The sequence below is a fragment of the Diceros bicornis genome, chromosome 32 (genome assembly GCF_020826845.1).
Source record: "Diceros bicornis minor isolate mBicDic1 chromosome 32, mDicBic1.mat.cur, whole genome shotgun sequence".
Lineage (NCBI taxonomy): Eukaryota > Metazoa > Chordata > Mammalia > Perissodactyla > Rhinocerotidae > Diceros > Diceros bicornis.
Window position 1 is genome coordinate 20,594,683 of NC_080771.1, and position 21,201 is coordinate 20,615,883.

Consider the following 21,201-nt stretch of genomic DNA (forward strand, 5'->3'; position numbering starts at 1 on the left):
TGATTTCAACTCTTACCTTGTAAATACTAAGCCTGCAAGTGGAGGTAGCTATTATATTGCTGCCTGTTTGGAGGTCGCCCAAGGAATTCCTCCTAGGACTGAATTGCTTCTACCGTTAATGCCAGAGGCATGGAAGCCACTGATGGCCTTGGGTCAGGGTGTCCCAGGTCAAAAGCAGATGCAGTTTTCTGGGTCTTATTGAAAAACAGCCCCCAACGAGTTGAGCTTTTCTGGGGTTTCCCTTCAGTTGCAAGCTGCAAGTTTGTCTAATAGATGTACAACTTGAGTAAATGCCAGTGTATCACAGATGCGATTAGATTTAAGAAAAAGCTACTTCTAATCTCTCTGCCATCACTGATTAATTAGACATTTTGAACTATGCCCAACTGTTTGAAAGCTGTGAAAAATACAACCTGCATAGTTAAATTTCTACACAAGCCTATTTCCTCATTTGTGCCTATATCTTTTTTTAAACCATTCTTTAAACATAATATGTATTTGTACTTGTTTCCAAACACACAGTCTGGCTATTTTCTTATCATGGTTAGAAATCCTTCCCCCGTTAGCCAAGAAATAACACTCACTCAGTAAATCAAATAACAAGTAAGTGAGAGACTAACTGAATGATTAATTCTTACCTTCAGATTGTTGCTGCATTGGTTACACTTTCAAATTTTTGTTTTTTCTTTTTAAATCTTACACGAATGCCTCAGAAAGGTTTGTTGCCATTGTTTTTAGTGGTATCTCTTTACTGTGGTTTTAGAATATTTTTGTGCCTACCAGGAGGGGGGTGGGGCCAGTGTCTGGTACAAGATATAGAAACTGTCTTATTTTATGACATATAATTATTAGCTATATATCTGGCACCATGTTTTGCAAGTAATTTCCAGTCTTTTCTGTTATAGAGCTGTCTATTAAAGTAAATGAGCACTGAAAGACCTATTCCATAAATGAAGAAGCCCAGGCAGGGAGTCTCTGAAATTGGCCCCTGGAACTCACATGGGGTCTACACTAGATCTGTAGGACTGGGACGTCTGGACATGCTGAAGGAGATCAGTTTGGATATTTACGTATTTCTGTATCCCTGGGCTGAAACTTTCATTGATGGCACATTCATACTCGTGCTGGGCATTGAACTCTGAAGCCTGCTTAGCTAAATCTCCGTGGTCCTCAGTCCCTAAGATGCTGTATTTTCAACCATCTTTTCTTCTTTTGATTTAATGTCCCCAAAGCGGGTCAAGTAACAGTTCTTCCCACTTTTGAGAAACTATTTGCATTTGACTGTACCTTTATTATATACGCATATTCTTTCCCATTCCCTAAACTCCCTCCTTAATTCCAAACCAGATTTTGTCCTTTTCCAGAAAAGCCAGACTGAATCAAGATCTCTACCACTAGATCTCTCTTTATTGAAAACAAGGAAATTGTCCACTCCTCTCTAAGCCAAATTGTTCCTGATGAATGTCTGGAAAGTGGAACACAGTTGAAAGGCTTTAGGTAATTGTGCAGTCCTGATTTTTATTGACTTCTTCCCTCACCCTCCTAGGTGACAGCTTGCCTGATTGCTGTGGCTAAAACAGACCATGAAGTTCAAGTGCGCAGAGCTGCCGTCCACGTGATTGTCCTGCTGCTTCGGGGACTCAGCCAGAAAGCTACTGAGGTCAGTCAGTTTCTTACCATTTACAACATCCCTTCCTCTTTGTTTTTTGTCTATCAGTCTGCCTCTCACCAAGGCAGGCCTCAAACCCGTTCCCTGGATGGACTCATGCAGATGAATCGATCAGCAGGGATTTTGTAACAGGAAAATTGTATTGTTTGCATCTTCAGTCAGAGTCTCTATTCCCTCTGCAACGTATTCGGCAAGCTACACACTAACTGCTGCAGAAAAACCAGAGCACAAGTTCATAGATTGAGACTCTGAGTCCTGGTGTTCTCCTCAGAGGGACAAGTCCAATGTGAGCTAGCTGGGATGCACAAAGCCTGCCTCTATAGCCTGAACTTTAGTGACTTGTCTTCCTGACTCATTTAATTGTTCATATGGAATTACTAAAGGGCTTCATTTAAAATGTTTCCTTTCTGGCTATGAGTTCAATCCATGAGATTTCAGTTGCTGCGTAACTTAAACTTCCTTCCTCCTCCTCCAAGTGAGTTTGGTCGGATTTCTCCCCAGTGTATGGCCAATACAGGAAGAAAATGTATATTTCCATATGTTTGCTAAGGAGTGACCTCTAAATTAATTTTCTTCTTGATTTTAATGGAAACTCATTCCCAGTTGACTTAATAGAGAGACTTTGCATTAATAATTCACTTCCTGGTATCCACAATGCTCATCTGCGGCTGGCACATCAGTATTTAACTAAGTGTCAGTGAAGCCATTAGAAGAGTTACTGTTTTGTCAGACACACAGGCTTTGTTCCTGCTAGAATTTTGCCATATCAAGTTCCTGACACCATTTTTGTGCAAGCGTGGACTCATCTGTTATCCCCTAGTTATTATCTAAGACCTTGATGGGAGTGGGGGACGTACAGATCATAACGCGATAATTCAGATAATTAAATAAATTGCTATAGAGTACACACTACTCTTGTTGAGAATCTGCTGTACAAAATGGAGCTAAGAAAGAGTCAGTGTTTTTCACCCATTGTCAAGATCTATAAAACTCTTGACAAATATACCATTGTTATGTAGGTTGTTAACAATAGGGGAAACTGGGTAAGGGATATACAGGAATTTTCTGTACTGTCTTTGCAACTTTTCTGTAAATCTAAAATCATTTCAAAATAAAAATGTATTTAAAAATGAGTTACAACACTATTAAAATAAATCTACAAAGCTCTGTAAGTGCACACATCCTTACTGAGTGAGAGAGAAAGAGAGAGAGAGAGAGAGAGTGTGTGTGTGTGTGTGTGTGTGTGTGTGAAGCAAAGCAAAATGTCTGGTTAGTAAAAATGAGAGAAGAAATAGAAAGAAAGTCTATCCAGATTTCTCACATCTGTGTGTAGCCAATGAAAGCAACACTGCTTGTCTCACCAGTACTAAAATAATTTGTGGCCGTGGAAGATTTTTGTCACTTTCGAAAAAGCCATGTGAATGAAAGCCTCTCTCCTGTTCTCAAAACCATCTCTAGTCTGCATTCACTGAAATTTATAAATTGTGCTTACTCAGTGAATAAAGAAAAGGAAATGGGATGGGATGAATGTATGATTCCTCTTCCTGTTGCATCCTTGAGACCAGGTGTGTTAAATCTTGTAATCGTAGGTGTGATTATAATCAGGGGAACTTTAATGAGAAGCGGAGATAACCACAAAGCTTTCAATCTAGGATTTCTCTTTACTGCTCTGTTTTGCCCCCAGGAACAGCTGAAATGAAAATGCCACTTTGTTGATGAAGTTTTGTGTATTTTTTTCCCCTTCTAATCACTATCTCTCAAGCTATAGAGCGCCAAAAGATAATCCCAGGTTTCAGTGAATTCTCTGTTGCTCGGAGATGTGCCGGCCAAGGACCTTTGTGGTTCTGGCAGTTTGAAAAGGAGGCAGAGAGTCCAGTAAAAGGTAGAGATTTAGAAGATCAGGAGAAAGACTTGGATCAGAGAGGGAAGACAGCACCACCCCAACTCATGAGGTAACTTTTACCTCTTTCCCATTTGCAAGTAGCCAGAATTTTGTGCATTCAACACAATATCCACGTTGGAGGGAAATACTGCATTCACTTTATTATTGGAAAACTTATTTTCTCGTCTCAACCTTGTTTTCGCCTTATGACCATATCTTTTTGTTAACTCATTCCCAAGTATAACCTAAAGCGTAGGAGAAGCCAGAAGGAACCCCCTTTCAGCCCATTCTACCTTAATCTTGCTGAGAATTAAATTTACTAGGACTACCCAGAAGAGGTGGTGTATTTACCTGTACTTTCTGTTGGCCTCAGAGTTAAGAACAGCCCTTCTCAACATGGAGAAGATGAGCTGAGCGACAGAATGAGAAAATTGTGCCTAACTATCCAGCTCTTCCCAAGTTGGGTCTTTGCAAGGTGATTGGTTTGTTCTATTGTAAGTGTTTAGAGCATCCATACTCATAAATTCATTCCAGAGACAGTAATGAATAACTGAGGCGGTAGTGGCTGAGCAATAGCCTGCCAGACTGGCCCTCCTTCAGCTAACAACTATAAACTCTGAACATAGTATAGTACTAAGCAGCTACCTGAAGACAGTGGAGAGTGATCAGAAGCAGCAGACTCGCACGGGGAGTCCATGCTTAGAGGAGAGACACTGTACAGAGTGAGTTCCCATTTTCTTGGCTTTTAGCCTAGGAACAAGTCTATTTGGTGAGGCATGTAATGCATTAGGGGCTCTGGTGGAGAAATAACAGTCTTTCTGGCCTGGGGAACCAGAAGATTGAGTCTGGGGAAACCACAGCTGCAGGAGACAGAGGAGGAATCCTGGAAAGGAAAGAACCAGAGAGAGGATTCCCAAATTCTCTTCACCTCTATCTCTGGCCCCTGAACCAAGGAAGATAATTTAATTGCATGCTTTATAATTTTTATTTATTTATTTATTTTTCCCCCAAAGCCCCAGTAGATAGTTGCATGTCATAGCTGCACATCCTTCTAGCTGCTGTATGTGGGACGCGGCCTCAGCATGGCCGGAGAAGCAGTGCGTTGGTGCGCACCCGGGATCTGAACCCGGGCCGCCAGCAGCGGAGCGCGCGCACCCAACCGCCAAGCCACGGGGCTGGCCCCTAATTGCATACTTTAAAAAAATAAAGAAATGGGGCCAGCCCCGTGGCTTAGCGGTTAAGTGTGCACGCTCTGCTACGGGTGGCCTGGGTTCGGATCCCGGGCGCACACCAATGCACCGCTTGTCCAGCCATGCTGATGCCGCGTCCCACATACAGCAGCTAGAAGGATGTGCAGCTATGACATACAACTATCTACTGGGGCTTTGGGAAAAAAAAGGAGGAGGATTGGCAATAGATGTTAGCTCAGAGCTGGTCTTCCTCAGCAAAAAGAGGAGGATTGGCAAGGATGTTAGCTCAGGGCTGATCTTCCTCACAAAAAAAAAAAGTAAAGAAAAAAGAAAGCACTCATTGGAGAACAGAATCCAGAGTCTCCATAATTTAATATTCATAATGTCCAGGGTACAATCCAAAATTACTCGATATATAAAAAAACAGGAAAATGGAACATATTCTCAATAAAAAAGAAAATCAACTGAGACCAACCTTAAGATAATCCTGATGCTGGAATTATCACGCAAGGATTTTAAAGCAGCTATTATAATTATCCTCAGTGAAGTAAAAGAAAAATATGCATGCAATTAATAAAAAAATACAAAAATCTCAGCAAAGAAGTAGAAACAATTAAAAAGTAGAGCCAAATGAAAATTCTAGGACTAAAAACTACAATATCTGAATGTTTTTTTAAATCACTGAATGGAAGTAATTGCAGAATGGAGATGACAGGGAAAGAATAAGTGAATTTGAAGATGGAACAATAGAAATGATCTAATATAAAGAACAGAGAGGGAAAAAAAGATTTAGAAATGAGTGATTTGGTGTGATCAGAGGCTGTCAGAACCCTAAACTTGTATTTCCCCTAGGAGCAATGGTTCAGTATCCACTAATTCAGTGTTCGTGGCAACTTTCTAGAACATAACTACCACAAATTACAAGAATCGACTGTATACATAGTAGAAAAAAAAAGTTGATGATCTTAAAAAAGGAATGAGTGATTTGGGGTTGACTATAGTTCTAGATTTATTTAGATAACTACTACTGCAGTCCTTTACATAGTTTATAGAAAGTTGACATCTTAGAAGAACTGTGAAGTACTTGAGAACTTTGCACGTGGATTTGTAGTGAACAAGTATGGCAGCATTTTATATTGAAACTTTCTCCCTTGCTTTTTTTTTTTTTTTGCCGAGGAAGGCTGGCCCCGAGCTAACATCCATGCCCATCCTCCTCCACTTTATATGGGACACGGCCACAGCATGGCGTGACACACAGTGCATCAGTGCGCACCCGGGCTCCGAACCCTCCAACCCCGGGCCGCCAAAGCGGAGCGCTAGCACTCAACCGCTTGCGCCACTGGGCAGGCCCCTCCCTTGCTTTTTAATATAAGAAGGTAATTCCCAGAGCATAGCTTTTCTTCCTTCTAATCCCTAATTTTGGATGACAAAAGAATAATCTATTCTCAACTCTGTCTAGTGGGAAATAAGTAGTAGGCTTTAGAATTCATTTCTTCAAGGTGATAAGCAAGCATTAACACCAGGTCATTTCTTCAAAAATAAGCAAAACGTGGAAGCATCTTCAGGGGGAAGAGTTTGGGATTAATTATTAATTGATGGCTGAGTCAGGTTGAGCCAAACCCAGGCCTCCACCCAGGAAGGATCTTTAATTCCTTCTTTTGAGTCCAGTGTTGGACTTGATGACAGAAGCCTCTTCATAATAACATTGTGAACAGAGGTTTCACTAACATTTGTGTGGTTGAAAGTTACTCTCCTACTTCTTTTTGAGAGAGAAGGCAAACCCTGGCTAAAAAAACAGAAATGGTTTATGGATGATGTCATGATTTTTTAATTACAGCAATTACACATGTCCGTCCAAACGATTTAGTGCATGTGTCCTAGCTTCACCTTGTGCCTGTCTGTCCATCCTGGGAGTCAGGACCTGAGGAGGATATGACAATCTCTGACAAAGCACAAATGGCAACTTATACGTAAATGGACAGACTGAATGGAAACTTTCCTTCCTTTTGTTGGTTTTGTCTTATCCCCAAAGTTATTTTGACAGCATTTGGTGTGATTTTTGCTCTATGGGTATAGTAAACAGGTCCAGTTTCCTTCCCAGAACTCGTTTCACAGACAATGCTCCTTTTAACAGATGCAAGTTTCCATGTGAGGAGCAAATGAAAAGAACATTTATATAAAAATGACTGGGATCTAGGTAATAATTACCTTCCTGTGCAAACTTTGAAAAAGTACTTGGGAGAGCCCTTCCAGGACTGAAATTAAAGAGCATCTCCCCTTCCTAGGAGCATAAAGCTACGGCCAGTTGACCAAGGCAGCAGTTCTGTTGATCATCTGCTACTCGCCTGGGATCGGATGTTTGCAGTATTGATATTATTATTTTTTTATTGATGTCTTAATAGTTTATAACATTGTGAAATTTTAGTTGTACATTATTGTTTGTCAGTCACCATATAAATGCATCCCTTCACCCCTTGTGCCCACTCCCCAACCCCCTTGCCCCTGGTAACCACCAAGTAGTTCTCTCTGTCCGTGTGTCAGTTTATCTTCCACATATGAGTGAAATCATGCAGTGTTTGTCTTTCTCTCTCTGGCTTATTTCACTTTACGTAATACCCTCTAGGTCCATCCATGTTGTCGCAAATGGGATGATTTTGTCTTTTTTTATGGCTGAGTAGTATTCCATTGTATATATATACCAGATCTTCTTGATCCAATCATCAGTTGAGGGACACTTGGGTTGCTTCCACTTCTTGGCTATAGTGAACATAGGGGTGCCTAAGCCTGTCTGGATTGTTGATTTCAGATTCGTTGGATAGATACCCAGTAGTGGGATAGCTGGATTATAAAGTATTTCTATTTTTAATTTTTTGGGGAATCTCCATACAGTATTGATGTTATTAATAAAATGCATTTAATAAGAACCCAGCATGTGTTGGACATTGTTTACAGTATCAAGAGAGTCAGAGGCATAGAGGGATTTAGAAATATATTATAAGTTTATAAGTTGTCTCTTCCCCTTCAAACACTTTCCTCTTACTCTTAGACACCTAGTTGCTGTTGCTTCACTTTAGTCTTAGAAGAAAAAATCCTCATAGGCCCTGTATTAGTTTCCTAGGGCTGCCGTAACAAAGTACCACAAATTGGGTGACTTAAAACAACAAAAATTTACTGTCTCATAGTTCTGGAACCTAGAAGTCCAAAATCAAGGTGTCGACAGGGCCATGGTCCCTCTAAAACCTGTGGGGAAATTCTTCCTTGCTTCTCCCCGGCTTTTGGTGGCTTACCAGCAATCTTTGGCCTTTATTGGCTTTGTAGCTGCGTAACCTCTGCCTTTGTCGTCACGTGCGTTTTCCCTGTGTGTCTCTGTCTTTACATGGCTTCCTTATAAGGACACCAGTCATATTTGATTAGGGGCCCACCCTACTCCAGTGTGACCTTATCTTAACTAGTGACATCACAACAACCCTGTTTCCAAATAAGGTCACATTCTGAGGTACTGGGGGTTAGGACCTCAACATATCTTTTGGGGAGGGGACAGGGGACACAATTCAACCTGTAACAGGCTGCTAAGATTCCATAGTCTTCTCTCTTTTGTGCTTATGCTTCTCCCTCTGTTCATTCTTGCTGCGTCTTGAAAAGAGCCTCTTCTGTGTGTTGCATCTCTGTGTCTGTCACGCTCTCGTCCTTTTTTTTTCCCCTTTAAGTGTCTGTACCACATCCTATAGCCTCAGGAAGACAAGAGGAGCAGTGTTTCTGACATGCTCACCTTGAAAGAAATTGATTCTGACACTTGAATAGAGAAAATAATGAGGGAGCATTGAAGAATTTTTTGGACTGTTGGACTTGGTGCAAGTTCTGGTCTTGGTGCAAATCTCTTAACCTCTCTGAACCTTCTTCATAGCAGTCCTACCTACCTGACATTAATGTGCCAAGAATTAGATGGGGATCACATGTAAAACTCTGCAAACTGTAAAGGGTTGTAAATATAAAAGACAACAATGATGATGATTACTGCTGATTGTTATTGTTGTCTTTATTATTATTACTACTAGTACCACCACCATCACCGCTACTCCTACTATCTGATCCATAGATTTGGTGGGGTTTTTCAATGATTTTTTTAAAACCCACCAAAGGTAAATTAATACTCAATCTAAATGAATAGGCAATTTATGTCATGGCTGGAATTTTTAGAATGTTACACTTTCTCATGCCAGGCTCTCACCATCAGTCATCTCAGATTTTGGAAAACAGACTTTATTTATGACATGGAATCCAGCCTTCCGACTCTGTGCAAGGACCTCATGATTGCATGTGCCACCTCTTTCTTCCTCATGAGGGGTACAACTCCACTGGGAAAACTTGTAAGAACCTAGATTGTAGTCATTGAACCAAAAGGACTTGACATATGTTTGAACTTAATTTGACCTCCAACACTGTTGTTTTCTTACCTGCCACGGGGAAGCAGGGGATGTAGTACCACAAAACAACAATAATGCTGTCTGCTTTCATAAAGCCGGCACTGAGCAAGTGCCTGCTGCGTCATCTCAGTTGATTCTCTCAGGAACTCTGAGGGTAGGTGTTGTTACTCCCTGTTAATTTTACAGATGACTAAAGGAAGCCCCTCAGAGGTTAAGCAAACTGCTCAAGATCACAGTGCTAGTAAGTGGCAGAGCTGGTTTAAACTCAGGCTGTGTGTGTCTATAGCCTGTGCTCTACCTGGCTTCCCTGCCTTTATTAGACTGCTTGTTTTTTAAAGAAAGATCAAATAAAGATTATTTTTAAGGCAAAGAATTGCACCAATAATGGGTGAAAGTATACAATAAGCAGTCACCAGTTTAATTTCCCAGGCTGAGAATATTTAAAGTGACATTGTAGTTAGAGTAGAGACTTGTACCAAGTTCCAGTTTCTGTTTAGCCATATATTTTTTCCATAAAGAGCAAATTTCTCATCACTTCTCTGTGGCTAGGTGTTGCCAAAAAAATTGTGATGACTTTTTGCACCTGTTATATATATTTAGAAGCATGTCTTATTCTGTTTTGTCTCAAGCCCAACATAATTTGCTATCTTTTACTTCCTAAGACCCAGTCAAACCAGAAGCACAACTTTCCAAATGTTCATTCCCACACATTGAAAACTGAAGGTTTAGTCATTAATGAATGCCTGTTTTTCCAAGGATCTCTACCTCCTGTCAAATACAAGTTTTGTGTATGGATAGCAACTCAGAAGTCGTGCCCTTAAACCCCTGTGTTAAAGAAGATTTACAGCTAGATAACCCTGGAGATTATCAGGGGCATTTTTGTCCCAGGATCTGAGCCAGGGTCTGAGAGAGCAGGGCTGGAAGGGTGTCAGGAGAGGAGCAGTGCCAGGCTGGAGACAGACTCAAGTTGAGGGAAGTTGGTGAACAGGAGCAAGGCAAGGCTAGGTCCAGGCAGATGAAGACACTTCTGCAAGGCCACTGCTGCTGACCCAAAGAGAGGTCAAATGAGTGGGCTCTGTTCATCAATAGCACAATAGCCCCACTCCCCCTCACCTTATATCTTTTTGTCACATAATTTCTTAAATTGAGCTATAACTCATATTCATAAAATTCACCCTTTTAAAGTGTACAGGGTTTTTAGTATATTCATAAAGTTGTGCAAACATCACCACCATCTAATTCCAGAGCATTTTTATTACCCCAAAAAGGAAGCCCTGTACCCATTAGCAGTGACTCCCCCATTCCCCCTCCCCTCAACCCCTGGCAACCACTAATCTACTTTCTGTCTATGAATTTGCCTTTTCTGGACATTTCATGTAAAAGGAATCGTATAATATGTGGCCTTGTGTGTCTGGCTCCTTTCACTTAGCATAATGTGGTCAAGGTTGGTCCATATAGTAGCATGTATCAGGATTTTATTACTTTTTTATGGCTGAATAATATTCCATTTTATGGATATACCACATTTATTTATCCATTTAGCAGTTGATGGACATTTGAGTTGTTTCCACTTTTAGGCTATTTTAAATAATGTTGCTATGAGCATTTGTGTACAAGTTTTTGTGCAAACATATGTTTTCAGTTCTCTTGGGTATACACCTAGAAGTGAAATTGCTGGGCCATATGGCAACTCTATGTTTAACTTTTTGAGGAACTCCAGACTGTTTTCCAGCTGCATTTTTCATCCTTGCCAGCAATGTGCTAGGGTTCCAAATGCTCCACATTCTCATTAACATGTGTTATTGTCTATCATTTACTAGGATTATAGCCATCCTGGTGGGTGTGAAATAGTGTAGTTTAGATTTGCATTTCCCTCATGGCTAAAGATGTTGAGCATCTTTTCATGAGCTTATTGGCCATCTGTATATCTCCTTTGGAGAAATGTCTATTCAGAATCTTTGTCCTTTTTTTTTTTTCTTTGTGAGGAAGATCAGCCCTGAGCTAACATCTGCCAATCCTCCTCTTTTTACCGAGGAAGACTGACCCTACTGGGGCTGGCCCCGTGGTGTAGCGATTAAGTGCACGCGCTCTGCTGCTGGCGGCCCAGGTTTGGATGCCAGGCGCTCACCAATGCACTGCTTGTCAAACCATGCTGTGGCAGCGTCCCATATAAAGTGGAGGAAGATGGGCACAGATGTTAGCCCAGGGCCAGTCTTCCTCAGCATAAAGAGGAGGATTGGCGTGGATGTTAGCTCAGGGCTGATCTTCCTCACAAAAAAAAAAAAAAAAAAAAGACTGGCCCTGGGCTAACATCCGTGGCCATCTTCCTCCACTTTATACGGGACACTGCCACAGCGTGGCTTGACAAGCAGTGCGTTGGTGCGTGCCTGGGATCCAAACCCCAGGCCGCCGCAGCAGAGTGCGTGCGCCTAACCGCTACGCCACCAGGCTGGCCCCCCAATTTTTAATTGGGCTATTGGTCTTTTTATTATTAATGTATTTGTTTTTTAATTTAATTTTTATTTCCAAAAAAGTTATTCATGCACATAGTTTAAAAACAATAGTTGTACAGAACCTAATTCAAAGATCCATAGCCCCATCCCCCTTTCTTACCCTCCATTCCCACTCCCCGTCAGCAAGTATTTTCAACTTGATCAGCTGTTTCTTTAAATGTTTATTTCCATATTTCTAAATAGCATGCCTATAGTGCTATTTCTTGATTTTTAAATTGACTTACTGACTTCCTAACAGATCTAATATGTAAAAGTGGGACTGACTAAGTGATTATGGTCCTCAGGTGGAGAAAACTGGCCTCAGTGAGAAGGAATGAAGCAGCAGAGTATAGTGGCTTAGACTGAGTGTGGACTCTAGAACTAGAATGTCTAGGATTGAATCCCTGCCTTGCAACTTACTGGCAGTAAGACCTTGCACAAGTTAGTTGACCTCTCTGTGCCTCAATTTCCTCATCTGTAAAATGGGGATAATAATAGTACCACTTTATAGGGTTGTTGTAAGAATTAAATGAGCTTATTTAAGTAAAGCATTTAGAATGTATAGGTTCTAAAAGCTCAATATGTATTGGTTATTATTATTATTTTTTTAAGATTTTATTTATTTATTTATTTATTTTCCCCCCAAAGCCCCAGTAGATAGTTACATGTCATAGCTGCACATCCTTCTAGTTGCTGTATGTGGGACGCGGCCTCAGCGTGGCCAGAGAAGCAGTGCGTCGGTGCGCGACCGGGATCCGAACCCGGGCTGCCAGCAGCGGAGCGCGCGTACTTAACCTCTAAGACATGGGGCCGGCCCTGTGTTGGTTATTATTATTATTAACATGCACCCCACAAATATATGCATTCTCCTTCCCCATTCCCCTTATACAGTTGTATTACAGTTTTTGCCATTTTAGCATTTAGTGTATATATTATTATGACTGTAACTATTATCCACAACTGAGCCATATAATATACTATGATTACACTTCTTTCTTTTTTTTAATTTGAATTTTTGATTTTTATTTATTTATTTATTTATTTTTTGCTGAGGAAAATTGGCCCTGAGCTAACATCTATACCAATCTTCCTCTCCTTTGTAAGTGGGACGCCGCCACAGCATGGCTTGATGAGCAGTGCATAGGTCTGCGCCCAGGATCCGAACCTGTGAACCCCAGGCCACCAAAGCGGAGCATGCAAACTTAACCACTACATCTCTGGGCTGGCCCTACATTTCCTTTCTTGTATGAATTTTGGCTTTCTCTGAAGTTAATAAATGTCTCAGGTTTACATTTGTTACTTTTCTGTGAACCTATTACCAATTCATCCCTGATCTCTAATAAAAGTTTATAAATCTCTTAAAAGGTTGAAACACATCAAGTACTCTAACAGCTTCATCTTCTGAGAGACATGTCTCCTACAGCCTTTCATCCAGTTGCTCTTATGTGGGCTGGTTACTTTCTAAGCCTGCTGCAAGATTGAAGAACAGAGCACTTAAAAGCTGAGGATGCTCTGTGTGCATAGGCAATGCTTACAGACTAGTGGACTTTATAGGAGGGTGATGATCTGTGCAGGTCATTTCATCGGGAGACTCCAAGACTTGTTTTGAAGTCTTTTCTTTGGGGCTGGTCAGAGAAGAATCATCTAGTCTCCTACCTAGAGGATATAAGCCTGGCTGCCAGGGTTCTGGAAGATAAGTGAAAGCAGGAAGATGACAGTCTCACCATTCAGTGTGTAGACTTTTACTTAATCCTTCTAGTTTCAACATGGTAGCCTCATCCTTATCTGTATCTGATGATGTCCACCTATCCAGAGTCTCTCTGGTTGGATCCTCCAGAGGGTGAAACTCTAGGCTTCTGCTGTGGTTAGGGAGGGGGAGTCACCTGGATACACAGCATGGAAGGCATCAGGGGACTAATTACTACTCAGACATACTTCCAACCAGGGCTTCTGTTCACCTGCATTTTAAGAGGTATGGCCCATCAACTCCTGAACTCTTTTTTTTTTTTTTTAAAGATTTTATTTATTTATTCTTTTCCCCCCAAAGACCCAGTAGATAGTTGTATGTCATAGCTGCACATCCTTCTAGTTGATGTATGTGGGACGCGGCCTCAGCATGGCCGGAGAAGCAGTGCATGGGTGCGCGCCCGGGATCCGAACCCGGGCCGCCAGCAGCTGAGCGCGTGCACTTAACCACTAAGCCACGGGGCCGGCCCCTCCTGAACTTTTTTGAGTTTCTCTGGTGCATTAAGCTTGCTTTTGGACTTCTTAGTGTTAATGAATCAATTTATCATCTAAACCAGGACACTTTTGAGAGTGAAAGAGGACACTATTAATAATGATACCAGCACAGCAGACGTAAAACGTGCTAACCTGGGCAGATCAGGACTGTGACCCTAGGATTCATCCAACTGCTTTCTAGCATCTAAACTTTTGTTGCCATTGCCTTGTTAGTTTTTTTTGTTCTAATAATTTAGTGTCATTTTTTATCCCTTTACTGTCATTTAAGTTGGGTTTCAGGAGGGAGCAGTGGTATATGCATGTGTTCAATCCACCAGCTTTCAGGAGGCAGCCTCCATCCTCCCCTCTTTATCGATGGAGCAAGTAGGTATGGAGGACATATGACTATGGTCAGAGCTCTTTTGATTTTAAGCGACAGAAACCTAGTCTGAACTAGCTTAAGCAAAGAGAACTTTTTAGCCTGCCTAATCCAGAGAAGGGCTGAACAACCACGTTGTGGGAAAAGCTGGGAAGGGGCTGGTCGTCAGTGACTCTTAGAATCAGGAACTGAAATGCTCCATCTCTTATCTCTGCTCCTCCTGCATTTCGCCTTCATTCTCTTGCACTGGAGTCCAGCTTTCTTCCTATGGCAGCAACTTGACCACTGACGGTGGCCCAGTGTTGTATCTTACATCCGACACTCAGAGATTCCCTCTCTGGCCCCAACTTCAAAAATTCCTGGGAGGAAACTTAATGTTTCAGCTAAGATCAGATGCCCATCCCCAGATCAACCAACTTGGCTGGGCCGGGTAGGGTATGTGGGGTTGCTGGTTTGTGTAAAACCATGTTCAGCCTCCACCATAGCCATTTGTGAGAGGAGAAGCTGGGGTCAGTGTCTGGGTGTAGGGGATAGTCCCGTAGGTTTCCTCAACAGTAACTTGGCCAAATCCATATGACATTAGTAATGGATCTGAGAAGTAAAACTGAAAAGATTAGGACTGAGTACCTTACTGTGACTGCTAAAATATAAATGTCCAACCTTTTCTAGTGATAACATAAGTGACAGTTTGGAAGCCCTAACATTTAAAACTGCTCCCTTTCTTCCTCTTCTGCATAATCATTTACATAGATCTACATATGTTAGAATTTGGTTTGTCTTCCTCTTCTTTTTTTCTTTTCTCTTTTTTTTCTTGTGAGGAAAATCATCCCTGAGCTAACATCTGTCGCCAATCTTCCTCTTTTTGCCGAGGAAGACTGGCCCTGGGCTAACATCCATGCCCATCTTCCTCTACTTTGTATGGGATGCCACCGCAGCATGGCTTGACAAGTGGTGCGTCGGTGCGCGCCCGGGATCCAAACCCCAGGCCGCTGCAGCGGAGCGCGTGCACTTAACTGCTACGCCACTGGGCTGGCCCCATGTCTTCCTCTTCTGCATCAGGCTTCTGCTATTTTATTTTCCTTACCTTTCTTATTCTGATTTAAAATAGCCAAGAAGAAGGTACTGCCATTTAAACACAGAATTGTAGAATGTTAGAGGTGGAAGAGGCCTTAGAGCTATTTAATTTGTATTTTGCAAAAATTTCCCTTGGCTTATTAACCTCATGAGTTACTCTTTTGACATAAGGTCTCCATGGTCAAATAAGTTTGGAAAATGCTGCATACAACATATATTCCCCTCTTGGAGATGTGGTGCATGTCAAGGAGTCTGAGAAGTCCTACAGCAGAGAAAACTAACAAGTTCCTCAACTCATTTACCAAGGAACCCTTTTTTTCATTATAAGCATGCCAAGTAATAATGTTCCATAGAACATACTTTGGGAAATAATCCAACCGTTTTATTTGATGAATGAGGAAATAAAGTTCATGAAGAGACCGTGGTTATAATTTTCCAAAGCTAACGCCAGGAAGACTTAGCACTCATTCTCAGTTGTTCCTGGTAGCTTACATTGGCCAAGTGCTAATGAAAGTATAGTATCTTCCCCCTCTTCCTCTTACTTAATTCACTCATTCACCTGGAACGAGGTTCGTCTTATTATCCAGGTATCTTAGGTAATGTCGCAAAAGTGAGTTGGAGCACAAGTTAAGCACCAGGTTTGGGAACATCTCCTGTCAGCTCCTTTCTCTAGATCAGACCCAATATGCTTTTATTATAAAAAATATTTTGGAGTTTCCCCTTTATTCTCCTGAAATGAAATTTATAGCTTCTTAACCTACATATATTTTTAAAAAATCAATATAATGTCCCAACTATAATATAAAGAAGGAACAAAAAGATAGTAGTTTATAACGAAATAATGTATATTTTAATATATAACTATCTAGGCCAACTCTAAGTTGTAATGAATTATTCAGTTGCTCTTATATGTAGAATCATCATGAATGGAACAGCTACAAATACAGATTAATACGGATTATCTTATACTGGCAACTCAGAAGTACATTGAATAGCCTGATTTTCCAAAATGATAAACCACTCTCTGTGAAATTCCAAACAAATCAAAATATTATCTTCTCTCAATTGATATGGTAATTGCATTCCTGAAAAATTCAGTGTATATTAAAACCCCACCAAAATGCTTTTATTGAGCATTTAGTATATGATCGCACTTATATTTAAGTGCTTTACATTAATTTAATCTTTATAATAATCCCATTTAGGTATGATTAATATCCCCATTTTACACATGAGGAAGCTCAGACAGAGAAGATAAGTAACTTGTCCAACAACTAGTAAGTGGCGGAGCAGTAGATGAGCCCACGCCGTGCGGCTCCTGACTCGCACTCACATGTTCTGTGACTGTCATCTGAAGGACTCAGAAACTGAGTCACTTGGGCATTTTCTGCCACAGATCATGGCTAATGGAAGGCTGCTTCAGATCCTAGAAACCTGATATCCAAAAGGAAAACAGGTCAGACTGCCTCCTTATAGCTTATTTACTGTCTACCCTGGAGAATGACGGTACAGTGAGAGGAGGGGGTTTGGGGCTAGCCTGGGACCCGGGTGCCCTGACCTCCCAGGACCCGCCAACGTGAACTCTTCGGAGAGCAGAGACAGGAAAAAACGCTGGCTTCCTTTTTACTCTACCTCATATTCCACTATCTCTTGCCAAAAATACAGGCCAACTATGGACTACACCATCCAGCAACTTCCCATAGTGTACACAGAACTGGAAAAAGCAGGAAGCAGAGAAAAACTGAAGGAGACCAGACACCCTCGGGGCTGCCAGGCTGGGGAGTGAGAGTCTTGGGACTTTCCTCCTGCCCTGCAGCCTGATTGGGAAAGGATTCTTCCTCTAAGAGTGATGGTGCTGATAATCAGAGCAGCCTCTGGGTTGCAAAACCCACTTATCTTTGCTTCATCCTCTGAAAGGGAAGAGTTGTGACTGAGGTACCCTCCTTGGGCTTGAAATGACAGTCTGGATTGATGCTCTGAGGCCTGTTCCAGCTCATTGCTCATCGCCCCATGGTTTGTTTGCTCTTGGTAAATCTGCTCCAAATAAATTCCATGTTCTCTGAGGTTTAGTATCTAATAATAATATAACTAACATTTATTAAGGGCCTACTGTATGCGAGGCAAAGCACTAAGTTCTTCACATTCATTATCTCATTGAGTCCTCCTACCAACCCTGTGAGATAAATAGGCTTATTAACTCTACTTACAGATAAGAAAATTGAGGTCCAGGAAGTTTACATTGAGTTGCCCAAGTCAAACAGCCAGTAAGAGAAAGAACTGGACGCAAACCCAGTCTGCCTTATTGCCAGCATGGCTGTTCTGAAGGAACTAATTAGAACTGGCCCGAGATTCTGCTTGAGGAAGAGGTGAACTGTTACAGGTCTATTGAAATCAACTTGGGTTCCTAGGACTTGTGTTCCCTTCACCACTGGGCTTTCTTCTACTCTTTAGTTCTCTGGGGTTGACAGGTATCCACATACTCAGTGTGGTAAGGGAACTGCAGCCAGAGAGATCTTCCTGAAATGCACATCTGCTGGAGTCCAGTCCCCAGCTAACATTTTTTCCCAGATCCATAACATAAAGACCAGGCTCCTTAGCATGCCATACATGGCCCTTTATTATCTGGACTCCTCTGACTTCTGTAACTGTCTCTCCCATACTTCCCCTCATGTGCCCTGAGAGCCCCATGCCAGTCTGCATACTATTTCTTGCCTCCATATCTTGGTCCATACTGTTTTTTATGCCTCAAATGCCTTCTTTCCCCTCCACCTGTCCATCTGATAGGCTTTTATTCATCCTTTAGGACTCTATTTAAATGTCATATTCTTTGTGAAAAGCCTTTCCTGATTTCTCAGGTAAAATTAGTCCTCGCTTCCCCAGGTTCTACAGTGCTTTACGTATCAGCTCAGGACAAGAGTAGATATTGTAATGATTTGTTCATGTCTGATGTCAACAGGGAATTGGGAGCCCCTGAACACACCAGTTATTTTTTTAAAAATTTTTGGGGGCCCCACCCTGTGGCCTAGTGGTTAAGTTTGGCGTGCTCCGCTTTAGCAGCCTGGTTTGGTTCCTGGACGCAGAACCACATCACTCGTCCGCAGCCATGTGGTGGCAGCGACCCACAAACAAAATAGAGGAAGACTGGCACAGATGTTAGCTCAGGGCGAATCTCCCTCAGCCAGAAAAAAAATTTGCTAACTTATACATAACACAGTATTTACCTTCTTAACCATTTTTAAGTGTTCAGTTCAATAGCATTAAGTACATTCACATTGCTGTGCTACCATCACCACCATCCCTCCACGGAACTCTTTTCATCTTGCAAAACTGACACTCTGGACTCATTAAACACTAATTCTCCATTCCGCCCTCCCTCAGCCTGTAGCAATCACCATTCTCTCTCTGTGGCTTTGACTACTCATTCCATTCACTTTTTTGGGGGGGTGCAGAAGATTGGCCTTGAGCTAACATCTGTGCCAATCTTCTTCTATTTTTTTTTTTTTTTTGGTGTATGGGATGCCACCACAGCATGGCCTGATGAGTGGTGTGTAGGTCCACGCCCAGAATTCGAACCGGGCCACTGAAGCGGAGTGTGCAAACTTAACCATTACGCCACTGGGCCAGCCCCTCGTTCCATTCACTTTTATGTTCCCCAAATCTAGCACATTGTCTTGCACAAAATAAGTGCTTAATAAATGTTTGTTGAGAGAGTGTGTGAACACATCTCTTAAATTTATTGTACCTGCCTTTGCTATAAATAGCCTTCTTAGATCTTGAACTAGAAATTCTGGGACTTCCTAACTCTTCCCAAGAACAAAAGTTATCCAAACAAGTTCTCGTTAGGAGGGAATTTTACCTCCCTTACTTGGAAGTGCCTAAAGTTTTCATTGCAGTTGGGTTGTAGTCATGCTGTGCCCCAATCAGCTGGGAGGAGTCCTGTGAGACAGAGTAATGGAATGAATATTGATGAGCAACCAGACCGGCTGCAGTTCAAAACTTGGCTTCTTCACACATACACACACAGAGCTATATATATGTGTGTGTGTGTGTGTGTATTGCTATCAAAATTTTAGCACATGTATTCCCCTTAACTCCTCCCATCTGGACAGAGGTTTCTGCCTAACCAGCTAACCAGGCAATGGAGGCAGCTGCATTTCTCTTATCCTTTCATTTTCTTACAGAATGCATGTTGATGGCCTGTAATTTTGTCTGTCTTCAGAATCGCACCTCACATACACATGTTTAAGAACAAATTCCCCCCCCCCCCAAGCCCCAGTAGATAGTTGTATGTCATAGTTGCACTTCCTTCTAGTTGCTATATGTGGGACGCGGCCTCAGCATGGCCGGAGAAGCGGTGCGTCGGTGCGCGCCCGGGATCTGAACCTGGGCCGCCAGCAGCGGAGCACGTGCGCTTAACCGCTAAGCCACCGGGCCGGCCCCAAAGAACAAATTTTTAAAATATTTTGGAAAAAAGATGCAATCTTAATTTGTGGATCAAAAATGATTTTGACCCCGTCCCCTTTCTGGAAAATAAAATCCTGGTTGCTGATAGTTGAGAAAATTCCAAGAAGCACAATAGGCTATGTCCAGATTACATCACCCTTGTTGTTGGCGCTTAGACTTTTCATAGGCAAAGTCATAACGGTGATCTCTACTTTTGAAACCATGGCATATCTCTCGCTAAGGCACCTAGCCAGTGTTTTTTCCTAACATCCTGCGCTGCTGCATCCTGGCTGCTTATTAGAATCACCTGGAGAGCACAAAAAGAAATTAAGAAAAAAAAATTTTTAAGCCCTGAGCCCCAATCCCTAAGATTCTGATTCATAGGTTTGAGGTGGGGCCCAGGCATTTTAAAAGTTCTCCAGGGGATTGTAGTGTGCAGCAAGGGTGGAGAATTACTATACTAGAATGATAGTATTGCTCAGAGGCAAAGTCTGGGCTGTGTAGCCATGCTTAGCTTTGGGCAGGCGGTTGCTTTTTCCAGTCTAGTTCACGTCTGATCCACGCCATGTATATATTAGCACATAATACAAACCCACCAGGGCCTCTGATGTGTCAGTGACTCTGGTTTTCTCTGGCCTTTGGTCTGATGCTATAACCTGTTGTTCCTAAAGCGTCTTGCGCAGAGCATTGAATTCCACTGAGCAAATGCTCTAAGGAGAGTGGCCTGTACTTCCCCTGTGGCCGACTCAAGCTGGACCTGAGGCTGTGTGACCCAAGTAAGCCTGGGGTGATGCAGGATGCTCCAAGCAAACTGGTACCCCAAGGAAAACCCAAACCTTGCAGTTAGCCAGTAGCCCATTTGCTGCTCTCTCTTCTCCCTAACCAGGCTCCATCCAAATAAACAACTTTGATGCTGCAGGAGAAAGGTCAAATTCTCTCCTCTTATGCAATATGCAAGGCTTCCTCTTGCATATTGGATTTCCTAGTAACTGCACGTGTTTAAAGGCAAGATTTGCAGAGTTAGACCTGACAGATGCATGTTTGAATTCTAGCTGTGTCTTTGAGCAAATCACTAAACCTCTCTAAATCCCCTTTTTCTGTTTTGTAAACTGGGCCTAATAGCACCTACCTCATAAGATTAAATGAGATAATGTGTGAAGGGCTTAGCACAGTGACTGAAACGTAGTCAACACTCAATAAATGGCAGGAGTGAGCCTTTTGCGGGCGCTGTCTCATCCCACGTGGGAGGCATCCGGTGCAGAAAGGGAGCAGGACTGTGCTCCCTCAGCAGGCAGGGTGTCTGCGTGGAGAGCTTCAAGGGCCAGGGAAAATGAAGCCCTTTCCCCCAGACATGGTAATTGAGTACAATTTGAAAGCTGGGATTGTAATCACCTTCTAAGGACAAAGCTCCCAATCTCTTCTCCCACA

At 42.1% G+C, this 21,201-nt stretch overlaps 1 protein-coding gene across 1 annotated transcript in view; it reads left to right on the forward strand.

Moving 5' to 3' along the window:
- Positions 1 to 21,201, forward strand: part of TANGO6 (transport and golgi organization 6 homolog) — a 174,859-nt gene that overhangs the window by 139,238 nt on the left and 14,420 nt on the right. The window contains exon 17 of the mRNA XM_058528125.1: positions 1,547 to 1,660. Within this exon, the coding sequence (XP_058384108.1) occupies positions 1,547 to 1,660 (114 nt within the window). The remainder of the gene's footprint in view (positions 1 to 1,546; positions 1,661 to 21,201) is intronic.